Source organism: Mauremys reevesii, linkage group 4 (genome assembly GCF_016161935.1).
Source record: "Mauremys reevesii isolate NIE-2019 linkage group 4, ASM1616193v1, whole genome shotgun sequence".
Classification (NCBI taxonomy): Eukaryota; Metazoa; Chordata; order Testudines; family Geoemydidae; genus Mauremys; species Mauremys reevesii.
The window spans coordinates 148,631,958-148,657,330 of NC_052626.1; the positions used below are offsets into that span (position 1 = coordinate 148,631,958).

Genomic DNA, 25,373 nt, shown 5'->3' on the forward strand with positions numbered 1-25,373 from the left:
CCCACCCAGGGGCCCCAGAGACCTCAGCTCCCCCACACCCCTGGAGAACCTCTTCGCTGAGCCTCCTCCCCACCCAACCAGGGGCCCCCAGAGACCTCCCCTCCCCACACCCCTGGAGAACCTCTTCCCTGAGCCTCCCTCCCCACCCAACCAGGGGCCCCCAGAGACATCAGCTCCCCTCCCCACACCCCTGGAGAACCTCTTCCTGAGCCTCCCTCCCCACCCAACCAGGCCCCCAGAGACCTCAGCTCCCACGCCCCCACCCCTAGAGAACCTCTTCTCCGAGCCTCCTCCCCACCCAACCAGCCCCCAGAGACCTCAGCTCCCCTCCCCACCCCTGGAGAACCTCTTCCTGAGCCTCCCTCCCCACCCAACCAGGCCCCCAGAGACATCAGCTCCCCTCCCCACACCCCTGGAGAACCTCTTCCTGAGCCTCCCTCCCCACCCAACCAGGGGCCCCCAGAGACATCAGCTCCCCCTCCCCCCACACCCCTGGAGAACCTCTTCTCTGAGCCTCCCTCCCCACCCAACCAGGCCCCAGAGACCTCAGCTCCACGCCCCCACCCCAGCATCCTCTCCCCAGCCGCCCCTCAGGGGACCCCGCCCCTCAGCCCCTCCCCGGCTGTAACCGTCCCCGCGCGCCGCTCCTCACCCGCCGCCCGGCCCGGCCCCGCCCCGCCCCCTCGGGGACCCCGCGCGCGCCCCGCCGCGCTCACCTCGCTGCTCCCGGCCCCTCCCCCCCCGCGCGCGCGGCCTCCTCGCTCGGCGAACAGGGGGGGCCCGCTACTGCCGCTGCCGCCGCCGCAGACAGGGAGAGGGGGCGGGGCCAACGGCCGACGTCCCGTCGGCTCGCGCGAGAGTTCCCGCCGCCTCGCTCCCCCCCTCCACTTCTGTCTCCGGCTCTGTGTGTTCGCCTGCGCACTTTCGACGCCGGAAATAAGAACTACTCGCCTCCGCTAGAGGGGGACTCTGGCTGTAAAGCCGCCCTCCTCCCTCTCTCTCGTTCTATAGTGGGGCGATTATTGCTCTCTCTCACCCCAAGCTCGGGAGCGGTGACGAATCCGCGGAAGAGAAACCGCAGCTAGCCCCACAGAAGGGAAGGAGAGAGGCGCATTTTCGCCGCGGAATGGCCTAAATTTAAATATATTTACATAATAAATCGTAACGTAGCGGAGGGGGAAAAGGAAGAACGTGAGTCGCTCTGGTGCACCGCGCTATTTTTTGAAGGTGATAATTGGAGATAGAAGAATTGAATCAGCTCTGGTGAAATCGCAGCTAGTTCCTAGAGGGAATGTAGGACCTCAGAACTTTCGTCATGGGATGGAATAAAAATTAAAACATTTAAATGAGTAATTACAACGTTAGTAACATGTAAAAGGAGGAAAGAAATGTCCCCCGGGTCATATTATTTTTAAAGATGGGGAGAATGGTATGTTCACGGAACGAATCTGGACTAGCGAAATCGCAGCTAGGGGAAGAGAGTGTTATTTGACTCCAGCACTTTCGCCATAGCGGTGCAATGTATTTAAATACATCTAAATATTTAATTACAGCGGCATAGAAAAGCCAACAGGAGGCAAATGAGCCCTGTCCCACCTCCCATCGGCTCATAATACTTTTATAAAGGGGAGAATGGGAGAGGCAGGATTGAATCTACTTTGGTGACATCATAGCTTGTTCCTAGGCAAGAAAGGAGGAATTATTCAAACTGCACTTTCGCCAGATGACGGAATATATTTAAATCTATATTTAATAATTTATTACACAATTGTAGGAAATCCAATAAAAGGAATTAAATCCCCAGTATATCATATTTTATATTGGGGAAATAGGAGATTGAGAGAGAGTATCTAGTACCAAGGAAGGGAGGGGAAACCTAGTAGTTTATTTGTGCCCCACACTTTCGTCATATGATTAAATATATTTGATTACTTTTACATAATTGTTTATACCAATATTGTTTATAGAACAGAGCCAATAGGACGAAAATGACCCCATCCTCCAAAAAAAATCACCATATTATTTGTGCGGAGGGAAATGAGAGGTTCAAGTATTTAATCTGCTTTGGCAAAATGTCAGCTAATTCCATAGAAGGGAGGGTGGGAAAAGAGAGTCGGTTATTCACACCTTGCACTTTCACTATGAAATAGAAGTTTAAATATATTAAAGTACAATGCTAGATCAGAATCAGAGGGAGGCAAATGAGTCCATTGATTATATAATATTATTTAAAAGGAAGTAATTGGATATCACAGGATTGAATCTGCATAAGCGAAATCACAGCGAGTTCCAGTGGCTGGGGGAATCCTAGGGGATTGATTTGTCTACCGCACTTTCGCCACGGGGTGCAACAAATTATGATACATTCAAATAAATAACTTCCTCCCTTTAAAAGGTCACGAATAGGAGAGGAATCAGCTCCTGAATTAACATATTATTTAATTTTAAAGGTTATGCCGAATCTGCTAAAGCCAACTACAGCTGGAGCCAAGTAGAAATGAAAGGAAGAAGGAGAAAAACACGACTCTCTCATCCGCTGCCAGCACTTTTGTCACAGGGTAGAAAAATCATTTAATTAATTAATTAAAGTTAAACAACATCAGAGAGCAGAAATTCAACCACTACTTCATTAACTTTTTTTTTTTTTTAAGGCCAAGGGTAAATTGTGCAGAATCCACACAGCTAATCCATCACCTGACATTTTTCCCCTAAGGAAGGCAGTAAAAAAAACAAACAGTGACTCACCTTCAGCACTTTCTTCATTGTGAAAAATGTAAATAAATTGAAATAAATATAAGTAATTAATAAAACCATCCAAAAATCTCATGAGATGCCAAATAAAATGCTAATTTAGCAGGGCTGATATTTGTTATGTACTTGATAGAGGAGAAGGGGGAGTCTGTTGAATCTGCTGGTGCCCTTCCATAGGTTCAATTACAACTTCCTGAGACCTATCTTGTGCCCTCTGGGACCAATTTTGCACCCTGTGACCTATCTTTTGATAGCCGAAAGCACTTTCAAAACAACAATTAATTACCAGTCTCCCTATTTTTTTAATCAGCCCCACCCATTCACATTTAGAGGAGTAGTCCTTTGATTACAAATGGTTCAATATATTTCTACATGTAGTTTTCACAAGTGTTGAATCTACTGTCTTCAATGCACACACCTGTTGCAGCATTGCCACAAGGAGTAAACACAGCATTGAATGCAAGGAGATGCTCGAGGTGCCTCTAGCTAGTCTCCTCCTTAATGTACATGTTATACCAGCCCCCCTAGACACCCACCAGCAAGCTGCATTCTGAGTCCTGCCCATCTTTATTTAGTGGGTGGGGTAATAAACTCATTATACCCAAGATCTGCCACCAATAGGCATATTAACATTGCACAGGGACAATATGCAGATAGCACCCACAGATGCCCCCCCCCCAGCAGATTCAACCACACGTTAGGGGTGGGACATGTATAAATAAGTCTTGTTGCCACAGAAAGGTGGATGGAGCATAGATGGAGAAGGCCATGCCCACTTATTAACAAAAGTGACCCTCCTAACCAGCCGCTGACCCTGGTGTAGCGCTAAAGGCCACTTAGTGGTCTTTGTCCTTTACTAATCTCCCTATTTAACTCAAACACCTGCCAACCACTGGTGAGAAAAGTTTGTTATGTGAAATCCCAACATGGTTTCAATTTAAGGTTATGACAGCCCTAATCCATCTCTCTGGGGACTCCTAGGAGACTCCCGGCCAACACGGGTAGGCAAAGTACAGTTTGTTCCAAGACTAAAGTGACATGAATTACAAAACTCCGTCAGGGCTTGTGTATGCAGAGGAAGGCAGCAAAAAAACAAAAACAAAAAGTGATACACACATAGGGTGACCAGATCGCAAATGTGAAAAATCAGGACAAGGGTGGGGGATTGCTCAGTGGTTTGAGTATTGGCCTGCTAACCCCAGGGTTGTGAGTTCAATCCTTGAGGGGGCCATTTAGGGAACCGGGGTAAAAAACTGTCTGGTCCTGCTTTGAGCAGGGGGTTGGACTAGATACCTCCTGAGGTCCCTTCCAACTGATATTCTAATAGGCACCTAGATAAGAAAAAGCCCCAAATGTCAGGACTGTTCCTATAAAATCAGGACATCTGGTCACCCTACACAAACACATTGTGACAATCATTCTTGTGGTGAAGCCACCAGACAGAGCTGGGGTCTGTGCTCATCTCCCCCACAGCCTCCCTCTGGGACTTTAGCCCAATCACTGAATCTCTCTAGGCCTCAGTTTCCCTATCTGTGAAGTGGGAAGAATGATCCTACCTTGATCTATTTAGAACACAAGCTCCCTGGGACACAGATTGTCTCTGCCGTATAACAGGGATCCTGCTCTCAGTCAGGGGCCATAGGAAAACACAGCATGACAAAGAATGAGCGGAAGTAGAAATAACTAATAGCAACACTGTATTTGATTTTCCTTGTTGCAGGTCACCTCGCCAATCACCTGGTGTAAATGACTCACTTCCCCCACCAGAGGGCAGCAGTCACCCAGGTATTTCAGACCTACCTTAAAACTACCTTGCCACCCACAAACTTTTCTGCCCCTTTGGGGTTCCCTCCGGCCCTGAGCCAGCTGGTTCCCAGCCTGAGGCCGGGATGGGAGCTGGCCTCCCCTAGAGGGGAAAGGCCCCAGGCCCGTTCCTCAGCCCCTGCAGCCAGCCAGCCAGTCCCCTGCCCTGAGGCCCCCTACAAGGGAAAGGGCCCGTGCCCCATTCCCCAGCTAAAGTTTCGCACTGAACAGCTGTTAATTCATTTTCTCCACCCCTGACTAGTCGAGACCTGAGTTCAGCCCTGGGGGTTTCGGTTCACGGCGTCCCTAAAACCAGGCACACGCCCTAAACCTGCCCCTCCCTGAGTCTCACTGACCCCCCCTTGCTGGGAAAGGCTGGGCCTGGAGTAGCTAGGAGCACCCCCCCCCAGCCAGCGCTCCTGCCCTGCTCCCCACAGCACCCCCTGCTGGGCGAGGCTGGCATGGCAACATCCGCTCCTATCCTCTGCCAGACTCCACTGCAGCCCATGGCAGAGGCAGCCTGGCCCTTCGGGCTCCATTTCCCAGGCTCCCCTCTCGCTCTGGCCCTGGGCCCAGCTTCCCCCTCCTTCTCTGGCCAGCAGTGTCTACTTCCAGGCAGGGTAAATGTTTATTCTGGATCGGGGGCAGGGGGCATCAACAGAGTCTGTCCCAACTCAGGGCTCAGCCTGCTACGGCGTGGGGGGAGATGCAGACTCCCCCTGCAAGAACCCAGGAGTCCTGGCTCCCAGCGCCCTGCTCTAACCCAATAACCCCCACCCCCGTCCCAGAGCCGGGGAGAGAACCCAGGAGTCCTGGCTCCCAGCCCCCTGCTCTAACCCAATAACCCCCACCCCCGTCCCAGAGCCGGGGAGAGAACCCAGGAGTCCTGGCTCCCAGCCCCCTGCTCTAACCCAATAACCCCCACCCCCGTCCCAGAGCCGGGGAGAGAACCCAGGAGTCCTGGCTCCCAGACCCTCTGGTGGAAGGAGTTGGGGCCATGCATGCGGGTCCGGCTGTTAGCCAGAGACCGCTTTGCCACCAGAGAACCACCTGCGTCTACAATTGCCCCAGGGCTGCCCCTGCAAATAACTCCGCAGCCGGGCCCTTTGCCAAAGACAATCGTTTATTTACAAACTGCAAAAAAAAAAAATGACAGGCACAAAAATACCAGAAAATCCACCAGCAGAGCCCAGGGGGCTGGAGCCAGCCACAATCCCTGGTGCAGGACCGAACTGTCAGCATCAGAGGGACCAGGCCCCCCCGCCCTGACCACTAGACCCCACTCCCCTCCCAGCACCAGGCTGCTGCTGATTATAAGGCACTGCAGTATGGCTGTGAATTGCTCTGCATACGTTAATTTGTCAGGATCTCTTGCACAAGGTTCTGTCCTTCCAGCTAAAACACACTTTTCTGCTCGCCCCCCTGCAGGGTGGAGCACACAATATTATAGGCCCTACACAAAGCACTTGCAGTTTGTTTCCATTAAGCTAGTTGCCCGCACATTGGCTGAATGTGTGACAAAATATTATAGGCCCTACAAAAACACTGGCTGGCTGTTTCGGTTAAGCAGCTGGCTGGACCTGCAACACATTATTACAGGTCCTACCAAAAACACTGATTTGGCAACGCAAGATGGGCTCCCCTCCCATCCGCAATCAATGCCGCATATCGTAGGTCCTACAAAAATATAGTCTGCTTTGCTCTGCTTAAGGACCTGTCCCCCTGTTCCTGCTTGACAGAAGCCAAGCACAAGACATAGTATAGGTCCTACAGAGCTGGCTTTTGTTTTGGTTTAGCAATGGGTGTTGTCCTCTGCTGGGACAGGGTAGGGACCATATTATCAGAGGGCCTACATTAACGCTAGCTCCTGTTTTGTTCTCTGCAGTGGAGCTCTGGCTGTGGCTAGACAGCAAAGGTTGCTATATCAGCTAGTTAGTCATTAATTTTATTTAATGACGAGTGGGGAAAAGGACACAGGACACGGGCTCCGATCCAGCCCCGGGGAGAGGGACTGGCTGGCTTAGAGGGACACAGGGCCTCATCATACCAACCCCCCAGCCCTGTCCTGGAGGGCTGGTATGACATGAGTTGACTGGGCCTCAGCCCAGGTGCCTCTGGGATAAGCGCCCGCTCCCCATAGCCGCCATGGGCTGGAGAGGCCGTCGCTGCTGAGATCCCCCCCTAGGGGGCAGCGCTGAAGCAATGTGGCTGAGAATAACCCCCCGACATCTACCCCAGCTCCGGGACCACTGTACCTGAATGGTGGCTGAGCCCCAGATCTGTGTATGCCCCACTGCAGACCCCAGCTTGGCCGGATCTGTGTCTACACATTGCCCCGATCTGTACCTGCGCACCCCACACCGCACCCACCCCCCACCTTCCCAGGCCGAGCCGCCAGCCGGGCGCCATTACCAGCAGGGGAAGGGGACAGGGAGTGGGTCTCCCAGCTGGCATCTCCTGGGCAGCGCCTGGTCAGGCCGGACAGACCAGCCCCACTGGCGGCGAGATACGGAAAGCAGCAGAGGCAGGAGGAGGAGACGGCTGGGCACGACCCCAGCTGTGGATCATCCCCCAGCCAGCAGCCGCCGTCTTCCGGCCATCCCCAGGGGAACCCGCCAGCTCCAGGCGGCCCCTGCAGTCGGGAGCCGGGGTGGGGGGAGGATCCGGCCTCACACCGTTTGCACCGCGGTGGCCTCCCCGTCCAGCTGGTACTTAATCCTGCTGAGCTCCTCCAGCTCCTGCTGGTGCCGGTCGGTCTTGTGGCTCACCAGCGAGCGGTAGAAGTGGAGGGCGAACACCACGAACACCACCCCCACCGGCACCACGATGGCGGTGGAGGCCACGGCGGCGTCCCTGCCGCCGCCGCCCACGGGCATGAACTTGACCCAGCAGATGAGCACCACCTCGGCGAGGAAGAGGAAGGTGCCCAGGGCGGTGGAGAAGCCCCAGGCCAGCTCGATGTAGCGGTGCAGGCGCTCGTGGGGCGACTCGCTGACCGAGTGCAGGTTGTGGATGTTGCTGACGGCCTCGATGTTGGGCAGGATGCAGGTGCTGACCATCAGGGCGAAGAGGTGCACGGCCACCAGCACCGTCGTGCAGACGCTGAAAGCCACCAGCAGCCCCGGCGGGTAGTCGTAGTCCTCCAGCTGCACCTCCACCATCGCCACCTGCAGGGGGCGCCAGAGACAACGTCAGACCCGCTCCTGGCTGTGTGAGCGAGCCAGGCCCCGCCCCCCCAGGGCTGGATTGGGGCCAGCGCCCCCTAGAGGGGAAAGGCCCTGTGTCCCCTCCCCCACTCCTTTAGCACATCACAGCTGGAGCCAAATTCCTTTCCCAGCTGCTCTGGGGTGCAGGGCGGGCTCAGCAAACACCAAATATTTCCCCGGCTCTGACAGCTCAGTCACTGCGTTTAATGCAGTCTCAGGCAGGGGGAACGGAGGCCGGAGGGCAGCATAATAAAGCCTGCGTTTCACCCGCATGGCAGGGGGTGGCTGGGCGCAGTGTTGCAGAGAGTGGGGGGTTTGGCAGGGGCACAAAGTGGGTCTTGGAGGCTGGCCCAGCCCAGGGGCACTGGGCGAAGCAGGGACGGGGGGCGGGGTCACATTCATGGGGTAGCGCCAGAGGGAGACACTGCCGGGGGGGGCAGTGAGCAGGACCTGCCATCCTGGGCCCTTCATCCCAGCCCCCAGAAGGGAGGGGGCAGATTCCAGAGGGGGAGTTAACCCTCACAGTGCCAGAAGGGTCACAACCCCACCCTGAGGCAAGAGGGGAGAACATGGGACTGGGGAGCCAGGACTCCTGGGTTCTAACCCTGACTCTGGGAGACGGGTTGTGTGGGCAGCGCCGCCCCCTACGGGAGGGGATCAGGAGTGCAGGTGTTTCCCAGACGGGGGGCCAACAAATTGCCACCACCACCCAGGGGGCTGGATAAGAGCCGGTGCCCCCTAGAGGGGAGAGGCTCCAGGCCCCATCCCCAGGCTGCAGCAGTAGGTTCCAGATGTCCCCCGCCCACCCCATCCTAATCAGTTGCTGCGGTTATAGGAGTGAGATCAGGGTGGAAGCAAAATTATCTTCACAGAGAGACAGGAGGGCCTTGAAGGGGAAAGATCAGGGATCCAGGGCTGGGCTAGCAGGGGGCTTCGGGTCGGGAGTGAGGGGCACCGGTAGGGCTGGGCTGGCAGGGGCTTCGGGTCGGGAGTGAGGGGCACCAGTAGGGCTGGGCTGGCAGGGGCTGCGGGTCGGGAGTGAGGGGCACCGGCAGGACTGGGCTGGCAGGGGCTGCGGGTCGGGAGTGAGGGGCACCGGCAGGACTGGGCTGGCAGGGGGCTGTGGGTCGGCAGTGAGGGGCACCGGCAGAGCTGGGGGGGGCAGGGCTGGGCTCGCCGGGGGCTGCGGGTCGGGAGTGAGGGGCACCGGCAGGGCTGGGCTGACAGGGGCTGTGGGTCGGGAGTGAGGGGCACCGGCAGGGCTGGGCTGACAGGGGGCTGCGGGTCGGGAGTGAGGGGCACCGGCAGGGCTGGGCTGGCAGGGGGCTGCAGGTCGGGAGTGAGGGGCACCGGCAGGGCTGGGCTGGCAGGGGGCTGCGGGTTGGGAGTGAGGGGCACCGGCAGGGCTGGCGGGGGAGGGGCTGTCTTATCTTGTTGCCAGGTCTGTGACAGTGTCACATCCGCTGGCACGTGCCACTGCCCTGGGCTCAATTAACCACAATCAACACGTGGGCCCCGGCCACAGCTCTGGACGGAGGGGAAGGAAAGGAGGTTACCGGTTACCAGGCTAGCTGGAGGGGGAGGGGCAGATCTGGGCCTGTCTGACAGTCCTCATGTCCCCCCCCCGCCCCCCGAGCTAGGGATGGAACCCAGGCGTCCTGGCTCCGTGTCCTCACTGAATTATTCCCCAGCCCTGGGTACTAGCCCTGACCGCTAACAGGCCTGTGACCCCCCAACGCAGCTAGTCAGGACTCCTGGGTTCCATCCCCAGCTGTGCGAGGGCAGTGGGGTCCAGTGGTTAGAGCAGGGAGGGGGCTGGGAGCCAGGACTCCTGGGTTCTCTCCCAGCTCTGGGAGGGGAGTGGGGCCTAGTGGTTAGAGGAGGGGGGCTGGGAGCCAGGACTCCTGGGTTCTCTCCTGGCTCTGGGAGGGGAGTGGGGCCTAGTGGTTAGAGGAGGGGGGCTGGGAGCCAGGACTCCTGGGTTCTCTCCCGGCTCTGGGAGGGGAGTGGGGCCTAGTGGGCGCTGGACGCCGCTCACCATGGCGAAGCCGGAGAGCAGGGCCGAGGTGCGACTTGAGGCCTTGAGCTTGGCCCGGCTGAGGTAGAGACGGCGCCAGTTCAGGGCGTGCAGCGAGTGCTGGTTGGCACCCATCAGCTCCAGGTAGCTGTGCCGCACGAACTCCCGGTAGGTGGGGGAGACCCCCAGCGTGTCCGCCGCCTCCGGGTTCAGGGGCTCCCGCTCCCCCTCGCCTCCCGGCTCCCCCTCGGCGCCCCCGCCGGCCGGCATCGGGACCCCGGGGGGAGACAGGGAGCACCCGGGCAATGGGGGGGGGGAAGTCAGACCCCAGGGGAGCTCACCGGTCACCCAGGGCCAATGAGGGGCAGGGGGGAGACCTCAGGCAGGGGAGGGGAAAGGGGGGGCCGGGATGCCCTGCTCTAGGAAGGGGAAATGGGATGGGAGAGATCTCCAGGGGCAACCAGAGAGCCCCGTGGGGGGTGGGAGAAGAGGAGGGGCAGGGGCAGGGGCAGGGAGCTTTACCAGGAAGCAGAGGGAAAGGAGCAGAGAGAAGGGCCGGGGAGGGGTGACCTGGGATCGGAGGGGGCCCTGTTCCGGGAGGTCCGAGGGGAAGTGCCGGGAGGCGCTGTTCCAGGAGGGAGCAGAGGGAAGGCCCGGGGGTCCCTGCAGGAGGGGCCGGGGTGCTATCCCGGGGGCCCTGCAGGAAAGGGGCAGGGGACCCGGGATCGGAGGGCCGGGGCCGCTATCCCGGGGGGGCCCTGCAGGAAGGGGGCGGGGGGACCCGGGCTCGGAGGGGGGCGGGGGCCGCTGTTCCAGGAGGGGGAGCAGAGGGACGGCCCGGGGGGTCCCTGCAGGAGGGGGCCGGGGCCCCAGGGATCGGAGGGGCGGGGGCGCTGTCCCGGGGCCTGCAGGAAGGGGCCGGAGGGGGCCCCAGGATCGGAGGGGCCGGGGCCGCTGTCCCGGGAGGGGCCCTGCAGGAAGGGGGCCGGGGGCCCCAGGGATCGGAGGGGGCGGGGGGCGCTGTCCCGGGGGGGGGGGCCTGCAGGAAGGGGCCGGAGGGGGCTGGGGGGCGCTGTCCCGGGGAAGCGGGTCTGGAACCTGCGGGGCTCGCAGCTGACGCCCGGGTGCGGGGCTCCGGCAGCCGCGGCGGGGAGGGGCCGGGCCCGGCCGGGCGGGGCTGTCCCGTCCCGGGCGGAGTTTTATAAAGGGGAAGCGGCCGCCGGAGGGGGGAGGGGCGGGAAGGGGCGGAGCTTCCGCTGGGGACACCCCGCCCCCCCCCCGCGCCGAGCTCCCCCCCAGCACCCGGGCAAGGGTCCGAGGGCGAGCTAAAGGGGCGGGGTGGGGGGCAGGGTTATCGATGGGGTGGGTATATAGGGGGGAGTGGCCGGATGCAGGGATTTCCCTCCCCCCCCAATTTCCGCAACGCCCCCCCCAGTTTTGCGGACTAGTTACATGCAGTGTTGCCAATTCGGTGATTGTTTGGCAGTTTGGATTGCAATGGAAACAGTAACACGCACTTGCAAAGCCATATACAGTGTGTGATAAACTGCGCGTATCCGGAGAGTCTCGCGGGTTTGAAAGCTGCCCCACAGAAGCTGCCCCACAGACCGGCTTCCGCACAGGGCTGCCGGGTTTCGGCCACTGTCAGAGCATCCTGCGGGGATCTTGGCCAGCCTCGTCCTATCAGCTGCTGATGTGTGAGCAAAGGCTCAGTGAGCTCTCCCTGAGGGCCTGTGATGAGCTGGGGGAAAGGCTTCAGGACCAGACTGTATTTTCATTCACACCTAATCTACCTGGGGATCCAGCACCCAGAGCTGCGCTTCCCAAGGGAGAGGTTTTGGCTGGGGCTGGGTTACAAATCACCTGGAGGCGGGGGGTAAAGAAATGTTCTTATTGCCTGAGGAAAGGGCAGTAGAGCTGTACAGAGCCTGTGCTGATTGAGGGCATCAAGAGAGAGGGGGGGGGCCTGCCCCCCTCCACCGTTTAAGGACAGAGCTGATTAGGCTGCAGAGAGAGTCTTTGGTTCTGTTAAGTGACCACTGCAGCTGCAATCTCTGACAATCAGGTCTAAGTGCTTAGTCCTGCTGGGGGGCCAGTGTTCCTGTGGAAGAGACGGCCCAGCCTGCACTAGCAGCGAGGTTCCCCCACTGAGAGCTCAGCTGAAATCACCGAGAGCGGGTGGAAGCTCAAGAGACCAACTCGCAGAGCTCACAGCGGCAGGTGGCAGCAGAAGGTGACGGCGTGGCGTCATTGGCAACAGAGCGATGGAGTGAACGTGGCGCAACGAACAGCCGTGGCCAGAGCGAACAGTGAGCAGATGGAGGAATGAACAAGGTGCCTTCTTGCTCCCCACCTGGGAGGTGAACTCACGTGAAAGCACCTCTGAACTCTGAGTCTCCACTGACCAAGGACAACACCGGTGAGTGTTAATGAGGCTGTTAAGAATGCTGGAGACACAACGCAGTTCATGCGAACACACGTGGCTGTGGCATCCTACTTTCTATTTAAGCAAGAGATACCACACACTACAAACTGGAGGCCAAGGTTAAGTGCATTGTCACCTGTTCATCCTGAAGTTGAACACTGGTTCTGAACAAGACCCGCAAATGCTCACTATCTTTCTGCAAGAAACTCAGCTGACTGGCTAGAAGCATGTGGTGCAACAGTGGAAGACTCAACAGTTGCAAAAGTGAAGAACTCTCTCACCACATTCAAAAAATTTGCATACATGGCTGATGAATGCACCAATGCAAATGGGCATCAAGTATTAAGTCATTGTGTACGTTATCTTGATGTCAGGGGTAGGCCAGTAGATGCATTTCTAGGTGTTCAAGTTATAGAAGACACATCGGCTGCATCTGCGACAACCCCCATCTTACAAGAGTTAAATGCTTGTCAGTTGGACCCCAAACAGATGGCTGCTTGTGCATTTGATGGAGCTACAAACTTCTCTGGAAGACATGGTGGAGAACAAGCTTTGCTCAGAGAAAAGTGTAACGCTAATCTCTCCTATACACACTGCAGAGGCCATCTACTCCAACTAGCACTAGTACAAGCTGCAGAATCTTCAAAAGACATTTAAAAAGCTATAAATTTAATGTCTTCAATATATTCTTTTTTCAGCAAGAGTCCAAAAAGACTGAATACCTTGGAAAATATAGATGATACACTGGGACTGAAGTTCAAATTAGTCCAACCTGCGAAAACCCCAGGGCTTTCTCATGAGCGATGCTTGGCTGTTGTCTTAAAATTACTCCAGCCGTTATTAGTGGCTTTGGAAAGTATCTACCAAGATGGGATGGATTTAAAGAATGAGGCTGGTGGATTACTTTTGCTACTACGTTCAGAGAAGACTATTGCTATCCTCCCTCTTGTAAGTCTTCTGTTGAAACCACTTGGGTCATTAAGCAATGAATCCAGGCATCTGCTACAACAGTAGTAGATCTTTGTCCAGCAGTAGAAGCTACATTTGGATCAATCAGAGAGCTATCCATTGAAAAAGTTCTGGAAGGAGCAAAGACTTCAGTCCAGAAGTTGACTAATGAAGGCATTTATATTGAATCCTTAAGTGAAGAAGACAAGAAGTGTTTGTTAAGACAACTGAAAAAAGTACACAGACTTGATTCTTTAAAATCTACAACTGCGACTTCTAGATTCTACTCAACCTCTACGTAGCTTTTACAGATCCCTGTCCTATAAAACACCGACAGTTGAGTGGAGTGAGGCACTACCAGCACTGGGGCTGCCATATGCTCAGGACAGAAGAGAGAATTTGAACACAGAGTGGAATATCATACGACGAATGAATGAAGATTTGACTTCAACTTCCTTTTTATCATCACTAGTGGCTCGACCAGATCTTTGTGCTCTGTTTCCTGGGGTGAAAGAAGTAGGAATTCATCTCCGGCTACTCCCAGTCACAACAGCTACAGCTGAGTGTTCTTGTTCATCACTGAATAGAATTGTGTGTTCTGAAAGAAGTCGCCTTCTGCCTGATCATGTGAATGAACTAATGAGCATATCGGTTGAAGGACTGGAAGTACCGGACACACGAGAAGCCACCGAAGATGAACTCATTGCTTTCAAGAAGTTCATTAACAGAGTTGTGCAAAATTATAATAAGAAACCAAGAAGGATGTAGATGTAATGCTTCATAGAAGGCTTGAGTAGCCAACATTAATTTGTATGATGATTTTAAAACATGAGTTAAATCTAATAAAATGGTAATGAAACATGTATGTAGAGGGGGTGGATGGATGTATACATGGGTGGGTAGATGGGAGGTGGGTCGGTATGTACGGGGGGTGGATGGATGGATAGATGGGTGGGTAGATGGGAGGTGGGTCGGTATGTACGGGGGTGGATGGATGGATAGATGGGTGGGTAGATGGGAGGTGGGTCGGTATGTATGGGGGTGGATGGATGGATAGATGGGTGGGTAGATGGGAGGTGGGTGGGTACATAAGGAGGTGGGTGGATATGTACAGGGGGTGGATGGAAGGATAGATGGGTGGGTAGATGGGAGGTGGGTCGGTATGTACGGGGGTGGATGGATGGATAGATGGGTGGGTAGATGGGAGGTGGGTCGGTATGTACGGGGGTGGATGGATGGATAGATGGGTGGGTAGATGGGAGGTGGGTCGGTATGTACGGGGGTGGATGGATGGATAGATGGGTGGGTAGATGGGAGGTGGGTCGGTATGTACGGGGGTGGATGGATGGATAGATGGGTTGGTGGGTGGGTACATAAGGAGTGGGGTGGGTGTGATGCTCTGTACCTCTGGGGAACACCCTGCACCCCCATGTTCATCCTTGTAAAATGATTGTGTGGTATCCAATGCAAAATTTGTCATGTCGGGTGTCTTTGGAAGGCTCATGATGCCCTGAGCATGGTTGTTATGAGATGTTAGAGGCTGTAATTTCATGTATATCGTTATGGGGCTGAAAATGTGTCCTCGTGGCTTAAAACAAGCCCAGGCAAAACTCTCCAGGAGCAGAGGGGCAGTTCACACCTCATCAGGGCCTGGATGGGACAAAGCCAGCCCAGCCTCACAGGAACAAAGGACACTGGCCTAGGCAGCAGCAAAGGATCGGTTGGACTCTCGAGTGAGTCACTCCCCTTCCCTTGGGGCAGTTTGGGACTGCGATGAGGTGATGCTCACCTGACTCTGAACGGGGGTGGGTGGGTGTAGTCGGGGTGGTCAAAGCCAATAGGGCGGAAAGGACATGGTAAAAGGGAGAGACATTTGCCAGGCTCTTCCTCTTCCACCTCCATTCACCGACACCAGCACCAAGCGACTGAAGCGCTGGTCACAGGGGAGAGCCTGGCTGAAGGGCGACCAGGCAGCCTGTGGTGAGAAGCATCTCAGTTTGTGAGGGCACCGACAGTGTTAAGAGCAGCTTAGAAAGCGTTTTGCTTTTATTTCATTTGACCAAATCCGACGTCTTGTGCTTTGACTTATAATGATTTAAAATCTATCGTTTGTAGTTAATACATTTCTTTGTTTGTTCTGCCTGGAGCAGCGCGTTTGGTTTGAAGTGCGTCAGAGACTCCCCTTGGGATAACAAGCCTGGTACATATCAATTTCTTTGTTAAATTGATGAACTCCTAGAAGCTTGCAGCATCCAGCGGGCATAACTGGACACTGCAAGATGGAGGTTCCTAGGGTCGTGTCTGGGACCGGAGATATTGGCTAGTGTCATCTGGTTGCACAATCCAAGGAGCAGCTGACACGCCAGAGGCTGTGCGTGAACAGCCCAGGAGTGGGGGTCTCACAGCAGAGCAGGGTCAGGCTGGCTCCCAGGGTCAAGGATTGGGGTGACCTAGCAGATCACCAGTCCGGGTAACCCCAGAGGGGAACGTCCCAGTGGTGCAGCGAGCAGGGTCTATGTACGGCTTGTTACTCCAAGTGACGTTCCCACTTCAAGCCCTGATATTTGTGATTTTAAGTGAGTCTTAAGTGCAGTGGCTAAGGACAGTCAGGAGGGGGTCACCGTTTTGTTATTTTCTGTTTGGTTGTTTCGGGAAAGGGAAGTGGGAACAGAAAACCAGGAAAATGAGTGAAAGCTGCGACGTGATTGCGAAGTTGGAGGTTTTTGGGTGGCAGGCTGCAGAAGGGAGAGGGAGCACCGGAGATTATCGCAATGGAAAGAACTGGAGATAAAAGAAAAAAGAGAGAGAAGAAAGAGAAAGGGAGAGAAAACACCAGCTGGGCCTGCTAGAGAAGCAGAACCAGAGGCCTCCGACCCCAACGACTCCCATCACTCCAAAACTCCGCAAGTGGGAACACGTATGTCCTGCATACAGCGAGGAGGACGATACTGCTGAAAATCTGAAAAGCCTTCGAGAGGCTGCGTGTCATACCTGAAACCCCTGGTGAGAAGAGAGTTCCTCCCCTGGCTGCAGAATGAACCGGCAAAGCTCGAAATGTATTCAATGAAATGCCTATTGACGATGCTTTAGACTATTGCAAATTTAAAAATACTGTTTTGCGAAGTTTTCAGTTTACCCCGAGTCAACTTTAGGATTCTTAAGAGGGCTCTGGGGATGAGTCCTGGGGAACATGTGACCAAAGTGAAAGCTTTGTTGGGAAAATGGGTGGGGGTAGAGAGGTGGGAAGGTTGGAAGAAATGCTGGAGCTTGTGGCTCAAGGGCATTTCTTGAGCGTATGTGAGGCTGATGTGACGCAGTGTCTGTGGGACAAAGACGTGAAGTCTGTGGATGAGGTGGCACTTTTAGCTGATGCCTTTGAACCGACTCAGGCGTCTGTTGAGGGCAGGGCCCAGAAAGAGGGTGGGTGGGTGGGAAGGGAGGATCCCATTTTACCCCTGGGAAGAGAGAAGGGGGTTGGGAGCCTAAACATTCTCCTACCCAAAAACATCCATCTACTGCTAACCCTCATCCCCAATCTCCTGTAAAAGCAGAGGAGCCCAGAAGGTGCTAGCGGTGTAATTCCACTGATCAGCTGAGGAACAAATGCCCTGTGCTGGGAGGAAGCCGGCCACCAACAGCTCCTGTTAGTTCTGCTGCCCTCACCACACAGTCCCCCCAGGCAATCGAAACCTGGCATATTGGCTCGGTGAGATCAGCCTCTGCGGAACCAGACACGGAGCACGTTAGGGTTGTCCCAATTGATGGCAGGAGGACTTGGGGCAGAGGGCTACAGGGGCCCAGATCTCTCTGGTTAAGCCGAGTGTGATCCCAAAGGCCAGTATGTTGCCTGGCCAAGTGGCAGAGATTCCTTGTGCCACTAGCTGAAATCCACGCGGTGTGGGAAGGTTGGGAAAGTGTTGTGACTAGGGGTGGGGGGTGATGGATCACCTCTGATTCCACCTGCTCCTTGGTAACGATATTTTCCATGTAGCTCAGGTTACAGGATTTGCCTGCAGCAGGAGGGAGTTTTATGCCGGGACCCCCGAGGGAAAGGGTCAGGTCTCAGGAACTGCCGAGAGAATGGGAGAGTCTCCTTGATTCCTCTGCAGCTGGGGGAAGCCACGTTTCCAGGTGGGAGGGTGGTTGAGACCAGCTCCTGCCCTGCAGCTGGAGGCAGCCCCACCTCAGGAAGGGACGGGGGTGTGATGCCGGCCAGGGAGAGACCTGTCCAGGGTGTCAGCTAGCAGCAGGTTGCAGCTGAACCAGAGACAGACCCCGCTCTAGGGAGCAGAGAGAAATGTGTCCCAGAGGGGAGCCCAGAGGAGGGTGATGGGCTCTCAGAAACCACTGGGGTGGGTGAGGGGTCCTGTGACTCTAACACAGGGAAGCAGGGGGCTTCCAAGCATGGGAGGGGCTGACTGGCTCCTTTCCAGCAGAAGGCAACACGCCCCCAGGCGCGGGGGCAGGAGAGGGGTTGTCAGGGATTAAGGAAACTGTCCCGGTTGTTAGCTGGCAGAGCTCTGCAGCTGAGCAAGGGACAGAGCCCTTCCTAGGGAGCCCAGAGAACTGTGTCTGGGGGGGGGCAGAGGAGACTGGGGAAGGGCTAGGGGGGTACAGGAATGGCTCCTCGCTGGTCACTTGGGGCAGGATGCCCAGGACACTCGGGGGAATGGCTGGCTCAGCATCTGGGCACCCAGGCACCCAGCCCGCGGCCCAGGATTTGAGAAGGAACCGCGTGACCGAGCTGGAGGGGAGCAGACACACAGCTGACTTCTCAGGGACGGGGAGAGGGGTGGCGGAGGGGCCCTGCTATTTCGGATCAGTCTGTGGATCGTAACTGTGTCCCTTTACATCGAGATGCAGCTCCAACGCTGGCGATAACAGGGGAGCTGGGACCAGGAAACAGCCAAGTGACAGTTTGCCAGGACACAAATGACCCAACTGACAGGGAAGGGGGGTGTCCCCCCCCCCCAGGCTGGTGAGACACCGAGAGCAGTTAGGGAAAAGCTGCTGGGAAAAGGTGACTGATCGAAGGGTGAACACGCCTGGCCCAGAGAGCACAGATCACAGGGGCATTAAGGACTCAGTGCTGGGAGGGGGGACACCGGGTAACCCCCAAAAGGGAGCTGGATTTTCTGCATATGTTCAGTCCTGGGGTTGGGAGCCCACTCCCCAAAGCCAATGTGCAGGATCCCCCTGAACACCAGTTGTGCCAGACCCTGAGGCACCAATATTTCAGAAACATGACGAAATGAAGAGCCCACCCAGAGGGGAACACTGGAGGGAAGGAAAAGCCAGTGACTGATGACACAGGAGAGAGTCAAAGGACACCCTGGATAATGAACAAACTAACCTCAAACTACACCACCTGAGCAGGGGGCGCGGTATCATAAAGATACTTGTAAATGCACATTGGAGATAAAAATGTTAGTATTAATGTTACACTTTGGGGACAAGAATTTTGACACAGACGTTAAACCTTCTGATAATGCTACTTTTCAATTAATACAGGGGGTGGTTAGCTGGGTGGTGGGTAGGTAGATGAGAGGTGGGTTGGTACAGAAGGTGGTGGATGGGTACGTACAGGGATGGATGGATGGATGGCTAGATGAGAGGCGGGTGGGTATGTACAGGGGGTGGATAGATGGAGGGTAGATGAGAGGAGGCTGTGTATGTACAGGGGGTGAGTGGATGGATGGATGGATGGGTGGGTAGATGGGAGGTGGGTGGGTATGTCCAGGGGTGGGTGGATGGATGGGTGGGTAGATGGGAGGTGGGTGGGTATGTCCAAGGGTGGGTGGATGGATAGATGGGTGGATAGATGAGAGGCGGGTGGGTATGTACAGGGGTGGGTGGGTGGATGGGTGGGTAGATGGGAGGTGGGTGGGTATGTCCAAGGGGTGGGTGGTTGGATGGGTGGGTAGATGGGAGGTGGGTGGGTATGTACAGGGGGTGGATAGATGAGAGGAGGGTGGGTACGTAAGGTGGCAGGTGGGTATGTCCAGGGGTGGGTGGGTGGATGGATGGGTGGGTAGATGGGAGGTGGGTGGGTATGTCCAGGGGTGGGTGGATGGATGGATGGGTGGGTAAATGGGAGGTGGGTGGGTATGTCCAGGGGTGGGTGGATGGATGGATAGGTGAATGGGTAGATGGGAGGTGGGTGGGTATGTCCAGGGGGTGGGTGGATGGATGGATGGGTGGGTAGATGGGAGGAGGGTGGGTATGTACAGGGGGTGGATAGATGAGAGGAGGGTGGGTACGTAAAGTGGCGGGTGGGTATGTCCAGGGGGTGGGTGGATGGATGGATGGGTGGGTAGATGGGAGGTGGGTGGGTACGTAAGGTGGCGGGTGGGTATGTCCAGGGGGCGGGTGGACGGATGGATGGGTGAATGGGTAGACGGGAGGTTGATTATGGGTATTTACGTGGCTGGAGGAAGGGAGAACTAGGCAGACATGATGAGATGGATGGATGAGGACAGACACACACCAATGCTCAGAGTAGCGACTGGAGCTCCTGGGATGCAACCATCCTGCGGCTGGTGCCGGGACATGGGGCTCTGGTGCCGGGGAGGCAGAGGACTGGGGTTCAGCCTTGAGATTCTGAAATTTAATAACGAATATTGAGCCTTCTGAGAAACTCTCATCCCAACTGGGTTGGGCTGGAAGCCAGGACTCCTGGGTTCTTTCCCCAGCTCTGGTAGGGGAGTGGGGTCTAGTGGTCAGAGCAGGGGCAGGGGCTGGCAGCCAGGACTCCTGGGTTCCATTTGCGACTCTGCCAATGTAATTTGCATGTAAACCAGTGTCAGGCCATTTACCCATCTATAAAATGGGCATCTCAAATCTACTGACAGGAAATTGAGTTAATGAATGTTCCTTACAGGCTATGAGGGACTTCTCCACCTCCAACCCACCTAGTCTGGCTTCAGGGACGCCTCGGCCAATCAGGGCACAGTTTCTATTCCTTCAGGCAAGAGGGCAAATTCTCCAGCCAATTTCCCGTCCGTGGGGCCCAGAGGCGGAAAGGTAGAGGAACCATTAGGCCGTGTAGTCTGAGCTCCTACATAGCCCAAGCCAGAGACGTTCACTCCGTGATTTCTGCCACGGGCACAAAGCTTGTAGGGGGTCTGCCCAGCGTCGCCTTTGCCCCCCAAGGTACCGAGAAGGCAGCGCAGTGCTGGAAGTGGGGCAGTATGTAGGGGGGGGGACCAGATCGATGGGTGGGTAGATATGGGGATGGATACAGGGTTGAGTAGAGAGCTACGTACACAGATGGGGAGATAGATGGATGTGGATGGATAGATCCTAGGGCTGTCAAGCAATTCTAAAAAGATAATCAATGAATCATGCACTGACTTGCATTGCTAAACAATCCTAGAATATCCTTTATTTCACTATTCTGGATATATATTTTCAAGCAGATTCACTTCAATTACAACACAGGTTACAAAGTGGGCCGTGCTCACTTTATATTTATTTTTTATTACAAATATTTGCCCTGTAAAAAAACAAAAGAAATAATATTTTTCCATCCACCTAGTACGAGTGCTGTGGTTCCAGCTCTGTATCATGGAAGTTGAACTGACAAATGTAGAATGATGTAGGAACATATCACTGCATTCAAAACTAAAACAAAGTCCACTCAGTCCTGGTCAGCCGAATACTCAAAACAAGGTTGGTTACAATTTGCAGGCGATAATGCTGCCTGCTTCTTGTTTACAATGTCACCTGAAAGTGAGGACAGGCGTTCGCATGGCACTGCTGTAGCCGGCGTCGCAAGATATTTATGTGCCAGATGCGCTAAAGATTCATAGGTCCCTTCATGCTTCAACCAGCCTTCCAGAGGACATGCGTCCATGCTGACGACGGGTTCTGCTCGATAACAATCCAAAGCAGAGCAGACCGACGCATGTTCGTTTTCATCATCTGAGTCAGATGCCACCAGCAGAAGGTTGATTTTCTTTTTGGATGGTTCGGGTTCTGTAGTTTCACCAGAGTGTTGTTCTTTTAAGGCTTCTGAAAGCATGTGCCACACCTCGTCCCACTCAGATTTTGGAAGGCTCTTCAGATTCTTAAACCTTGGGTCGAGCGCTGTAGGTATCTTTAGAAATCTCACATTGGTACCTTCTTTGCATTGTCAAATCTGCCGCGAAAGTGTTCTTAAAATGAACATTAGCTGGGTCATCATCCGACACAGCTATACATGAAATATACGGCAGAATGTGGGTAAAATAGAGCTGGAGACATACAATTCTCCCCCAAGAAGTTCAGTCACAAATTTGATGAACGCATTTTTTTTTAACAAGTGTCTTCAGCATGGAAGCATGTCCTCTGGAATGGTGGCCGAAGCAAGAAGGGGCATACGAATGATTGGCATATCTGGCATGTAAATACCTTGCAATGCCAGCTACAACAGTGCCATGCGAACACCTGCTCTCACTTTCAGGTGACATTATAAACAAGAAGCGGGCAGCATTATTGCTTGAAAATGTAAACAAACTTGTTTGTTTGAGTGATTGGCTGAACGAGAAGTAGGACTGGGTGGACTTGTAGGCGCTAAAGTTTTACATTGTTTTGTTTTTGAATGCAGTTATGGAACAAAAAAAAATCTACATTGATAAGTTGCACTTTCACAATACAGAGGTGGCACTTCAGTACTTGTAGGAGGTGAACTGAAAAATAATTCCTTTTATCATTTTTACAGTGCAAATATTTGTAATAAAAATAATATAAAGTGAGCCCTGTACACTTTGAATTCTGTGTTGTAACTGAAATCAATATATTTGAAAATGTAGAAAAAGGATCTAAAAATATGTAATACATTTCAATTGGTATTCTATTAACAGTGCAATTAAAACTGATTAATCCTAATTAATTTTTTTAATCCCAATTAATTTTTTTGCGTTAATCGCGTGAGTTGACTGTGATTAATCGACAGCCCTAATAGATACATACAGGGGTGGGTGGATAAATGGGAATCTATGGGGATGGTTGGGTACATATCTAAAGGGTTGGTTGTGGGGGTAGATACAGGGACAGATGGGGGGTATCTAAAGGAGAGGATGGACAGACGGATGGAGGGATACACACAAGGCTCGGTGGGCACGTCCCGGGAGGGAGGGATGGACAGACCCAGGACTGGACGGGTACCTTCGGGCGGGCGGGTACCTTCGGGGCGGGGCGGGTGGACGGGTACCTAAGGGGGTGTCTGTCAGATTAAAGAGACAGACTGTAATTACTCAGGGCCTGTCCTCGTAACAAGCTGGACTTTGTCTAGCGGGGCCGAGAGCCCCTCAGGGCCGGGACCGGCCCCAGCGGGGGCCCTGCAGTGCCCAGCCCCAAAGCGGCCCCGATCTTGGCTAGGGCCCATGTGGCACCTGCGAGCACCCCCGCTTCCCCTCCCCCACCCCAGAACCAAGCTAAACCAAAAAAGTAGAAAACAAAAACCCCGAAACGATATAAAAAAAACATTTTTTCCAGCAACGTAAAGGGAAAAAAAAACCAAAAAAAATTAAAATAAAATAATAAAAAAACCCAACAATTTTATTTTGCATTTTTTTGGAAGAAAATGGAAGGGAGGAAAAAAATATAAACAGGCTTAAGACCAAAACCACAATTTCTTTTTTTGATTTTTGTTTTTTTATCGCAAACCGTATAGTACAATGCAGACCCCTGACGTCAGGCCCGGTGGGGGCTCCGGGAGCGGCTGGCGGGGTCCGCAGAGGGGCTGGCCCAAAGGAGAACTGGGGGGGGGGGGAGGAGAGACTGGTTCTTTCTGAAACCCAGGGAGGGGGGGGGAAGGGAAAACTTTGGTCCTTGGCTGGGGTTGGAGTCGGTCTAGAGGGAAACTGGGGGCCGGGGGGGGGTACCAGGAACCGTGTGAGAACGATGTCGCCATCTAGTGGCTGCAGCTCACACGGCGGCTGCGATTCCCAGCACAGCGAGGGGAGAGACTCGTCCTTAGGGTGGCTCCCAGGGGACATGGGTGGGAGGGGTTTGGGGGGGATCCGTGGGCGTCTGGGTTACCCTAGGAGGAACATGGGTGCGATCAGGGCTGCGCATGGGGACGGGTCTGTGTCTCTGGGTAGGGGCCGGCTCGCTCGCTGGGGAAGTCTGGCTTGGTTCGAAGGGAATCTATCTGTAGGGTGTGTCTGTCTGTCTGTCTACGGGATCACCACGTGTGTCTGACTGTCTGTCTATGGGATCGCCACGTGTCTTTCTGTATGTCTATGGGATCACCACGTGTGTCTGTCTGTCTGTCTACGGGATCACCGCGTGTCCGTCTGTCCAGGGGATCTCTCTCAGGGACTGCCACGTCTCTGTGGGATCCGTCCATGGGTCTGTCCGGGGGGATCTCTCTGAGCGACTGCCACGTGTCTGTGGGATCCGTCCATGGGTCTGTCCGGGGGATCTCTCTGAGGGACTGCCACGTGTCTGTGGGATCCGTCCATGGGTCTGTCTGGGGGATCTCTCTGAGGGACTGCCACGTCTCTGTGGGATCCGTCCATGGGATCACTGCATGTCTGTGGGATCCAACCATGGGATCGCCGCGTCCATCCGTCCATGGGATCGCTGTGTCCATCTGTCTCTCTCTCGGCTCTGCCCGTCTGTCTATGGGACCCGTCCGTCTCTCGGCTCTGTCCGTCTGACCTTCCCAATACTCCCCGCTCTGCCCCACCCCATAGCAGCAGCGTTAGCCCAACGTGCCTGCTGGGATTTTCTCTCCAATATTTAAACTTTCGTTCTTTTAAACCTGAGGCATTTTCCATAAAACCACCCGCTTCAAACTACCCAGCGCAGAGCCAGGCTGGAACCGGGGACCCCGGCCCCGAGCCTGCGGAGGGAGGAGGGGTTAGCCAAGCCCCGGCCCCGCCAGGAGTCCGCATGGAGTGTGTGACGCTCGAAGGAACAGGGAGAACTGGACAGGAACGGGGAGCTACCGATGTGGGGGTGGAGCTATGTGGGACCCCCCCCCCGATTCCTCTTAACCCTTGATAGCCAGCGTCCCAACTGAGGGGGGGACGCGCCCCCAAACAGATCCAGCCTTAAGGGTCCCCTGTCAAGCCCCACAGACATCCCCATCAGGCTGGGGGATCCCCCCCCACCAGACCTACGCTGCCCCCCAGCACCGACAGATCGCCGCCCCCCTGGGAGGGGGTGCCCCAGGGGATTGGGGGGGACGACCCCCCGACATTTCCTTGGCCTTTAAACACTGAACAGAAACAAAAACGGGGGGAGGGGAGGGAAATACCTTTTTCTTTGCGTCTTTCGCCTCCGGCGGCAGAACCTACAGCTACGATTCAAGTAACGCGTTAGCCGGGGCGGGGGGGGGGGGGGGGGTTCAAGTATAAAAAGGAAGGTCGTCTGCCCCGCCCTGCCCCCCAACCTCCCAGATGTGCAGCGGGACGGCCGCCCCCCAGCAGCCGGACAACAGCCGCCCCCCTCCCCCAGCTGCCCAAATCTGGGACCGGGGGTCTCCCCACTGCCAGGCCGTCCCGCCACACCCCACAAACCAAAGGCCCAGACCCCCCTCTCCTTGGGGCACGGACCAGGGTGCCCCCCCCTCCCCTGATCCACAGGTAGAACCGCTGCCCTGCCGCGCAAAGCCACGCCCCCTTCCCCCAGTGGGAGGAGCCAGGGGGAAGCGGAACCATTTCGAAAAAGGAGGTTCAAGTTTTGGGGCCCAGGGAGGGGGATCCGAGCCCCCTCCCCCGCAGCTGAAGGGGGAGGGGCATTAGGAGGGCCCCCCCGCCCCAGGGAGGAAATCCAGACGCTGCCCCCGCAAGTGGTTATTTAAAGCTGGTCGATCCGAGGGGGGCGGGGCATCGGGCAGGGGCGGGGCTGCCCCCCAGGGAGTGAGAGTGTGTGGGGGTGGGGATAAACCATCAGTGCTAGAGCCCCCCACAGAGGGGGTGCGGTGGTGAGGGGGGGCCAGATCCAGTAGCCACACACTTGGCAACGGATACAACCAATTCCAAAGGCAGCACGCTGAGGGGCTGGGGGGGATTTTTTAAAGGGGAGGAGATGTGCCCACCAGTACCAGTGCATTCCCCCCCCCCCGGCATCCTTGCTTCCACCCCCCCGGGGGGCAGTACCAACTCCAATCAGCCCCCCCCAGACACCCCCAAATGGGATCCCCTCCCAAATCAGAGCTGGGTGGGGAGCGGGTCCTCTCCCCGGTCCCCCCCTTGCCCCCCCCAGCCCCGGAAGGCCCCCGGCCCCCCCA

General features: G+C 55.5%; 2 protein-coding genes and 1 long non-coding RNA gene across 5 annotated transcripts in view; 1 reads left to right on the forward strand and 2 right to left on the reverse strand.

Moving 5' to 3' along the window:
- SETD1A (SET domain containing 1A, histone lysine methyltransferase) overlaps positions 1–3,793 on the reverse strand; it is a 39,072-nt gene extending 35,279 nt beyond the window's left edge. The window contains exon 1 of one of the 2 annotated variants that reach the window (XM_039534238.1): positions 2,746–3,793. The gene's annotated coding sequence lies outside the window, so the exon portion shown is untranslated. Of the gene's footprint in view, positions 1–716; positions 839–2,745 lie in introns of those variants that run through there. The other variant, XM_039534237.1, reaches the window with a different exon arrangement.
- Positions 806–2,788, forward strand: LOC120403361. Its single transcript, XR_005597522.1, has 3 exons — positions 806–1,227; positions 2,451–2,558; positions 2,652–2,788. It is a non-coding gene; the product is annotated as an uncharacterized LOC120403361 (long non-coding RNA).
- Positions 3,794–5,656: 1,863 nt separating the features above from the next.
- ORAI3 (ORAI calcium release-activated calcium modulator 3) lies at positions 5,657–10,935 on the reverse strand. 2 transcript variants are annotated; one of them, XM_039534312.1, is made up of 2 exons: positions 10,876–10,935; positions 5,657–7,721 (listed from the first exon to the last, which is right to left on the reverse strand). In XM_039534312.1, the coding sequence occupies exon 2, from the start codon at positions 7,713–7,715 to the stop codon at positions 7,224–7,226; it is 492 nt and encodes a 163-aa protein (XP_039390246.1). In that variant the 5' UTR covers positions 7,716–7,721; positions 10,876–10,935; the 3' UTR covers positions 5,657–7,223. The 2 variants fall into 2 exon arrangements, with proteins under 2 accessions (XP_039390246.1, XP_039390245.1); XM_039534311.1 differs by lacking the exon at positions 10,876–10,935 and adding an exon at positions 9,799–10,059.
- Positions 10,936–25,373: the final 14,438 nt, after the last annotated feature.

Excerpts from the sequence above, each read along its gene's own strand:
- ORAI3 (XM_039534311.1), bottom strand. The coding sequence starts at position 10,047 with ATGCCGGCCGGCGGGGGCGCCGAGGGGGAGCCGGGAGGCGAGGGGGAG. Across the intron at positions 7,722-9,798 it reads TGCTCTCCGGCTTCGCCATG|GTGGCGATGGTGGAGGTGCA; the intron begins GTGAGCGGCGTC and ends CGCCCCCTGCAG.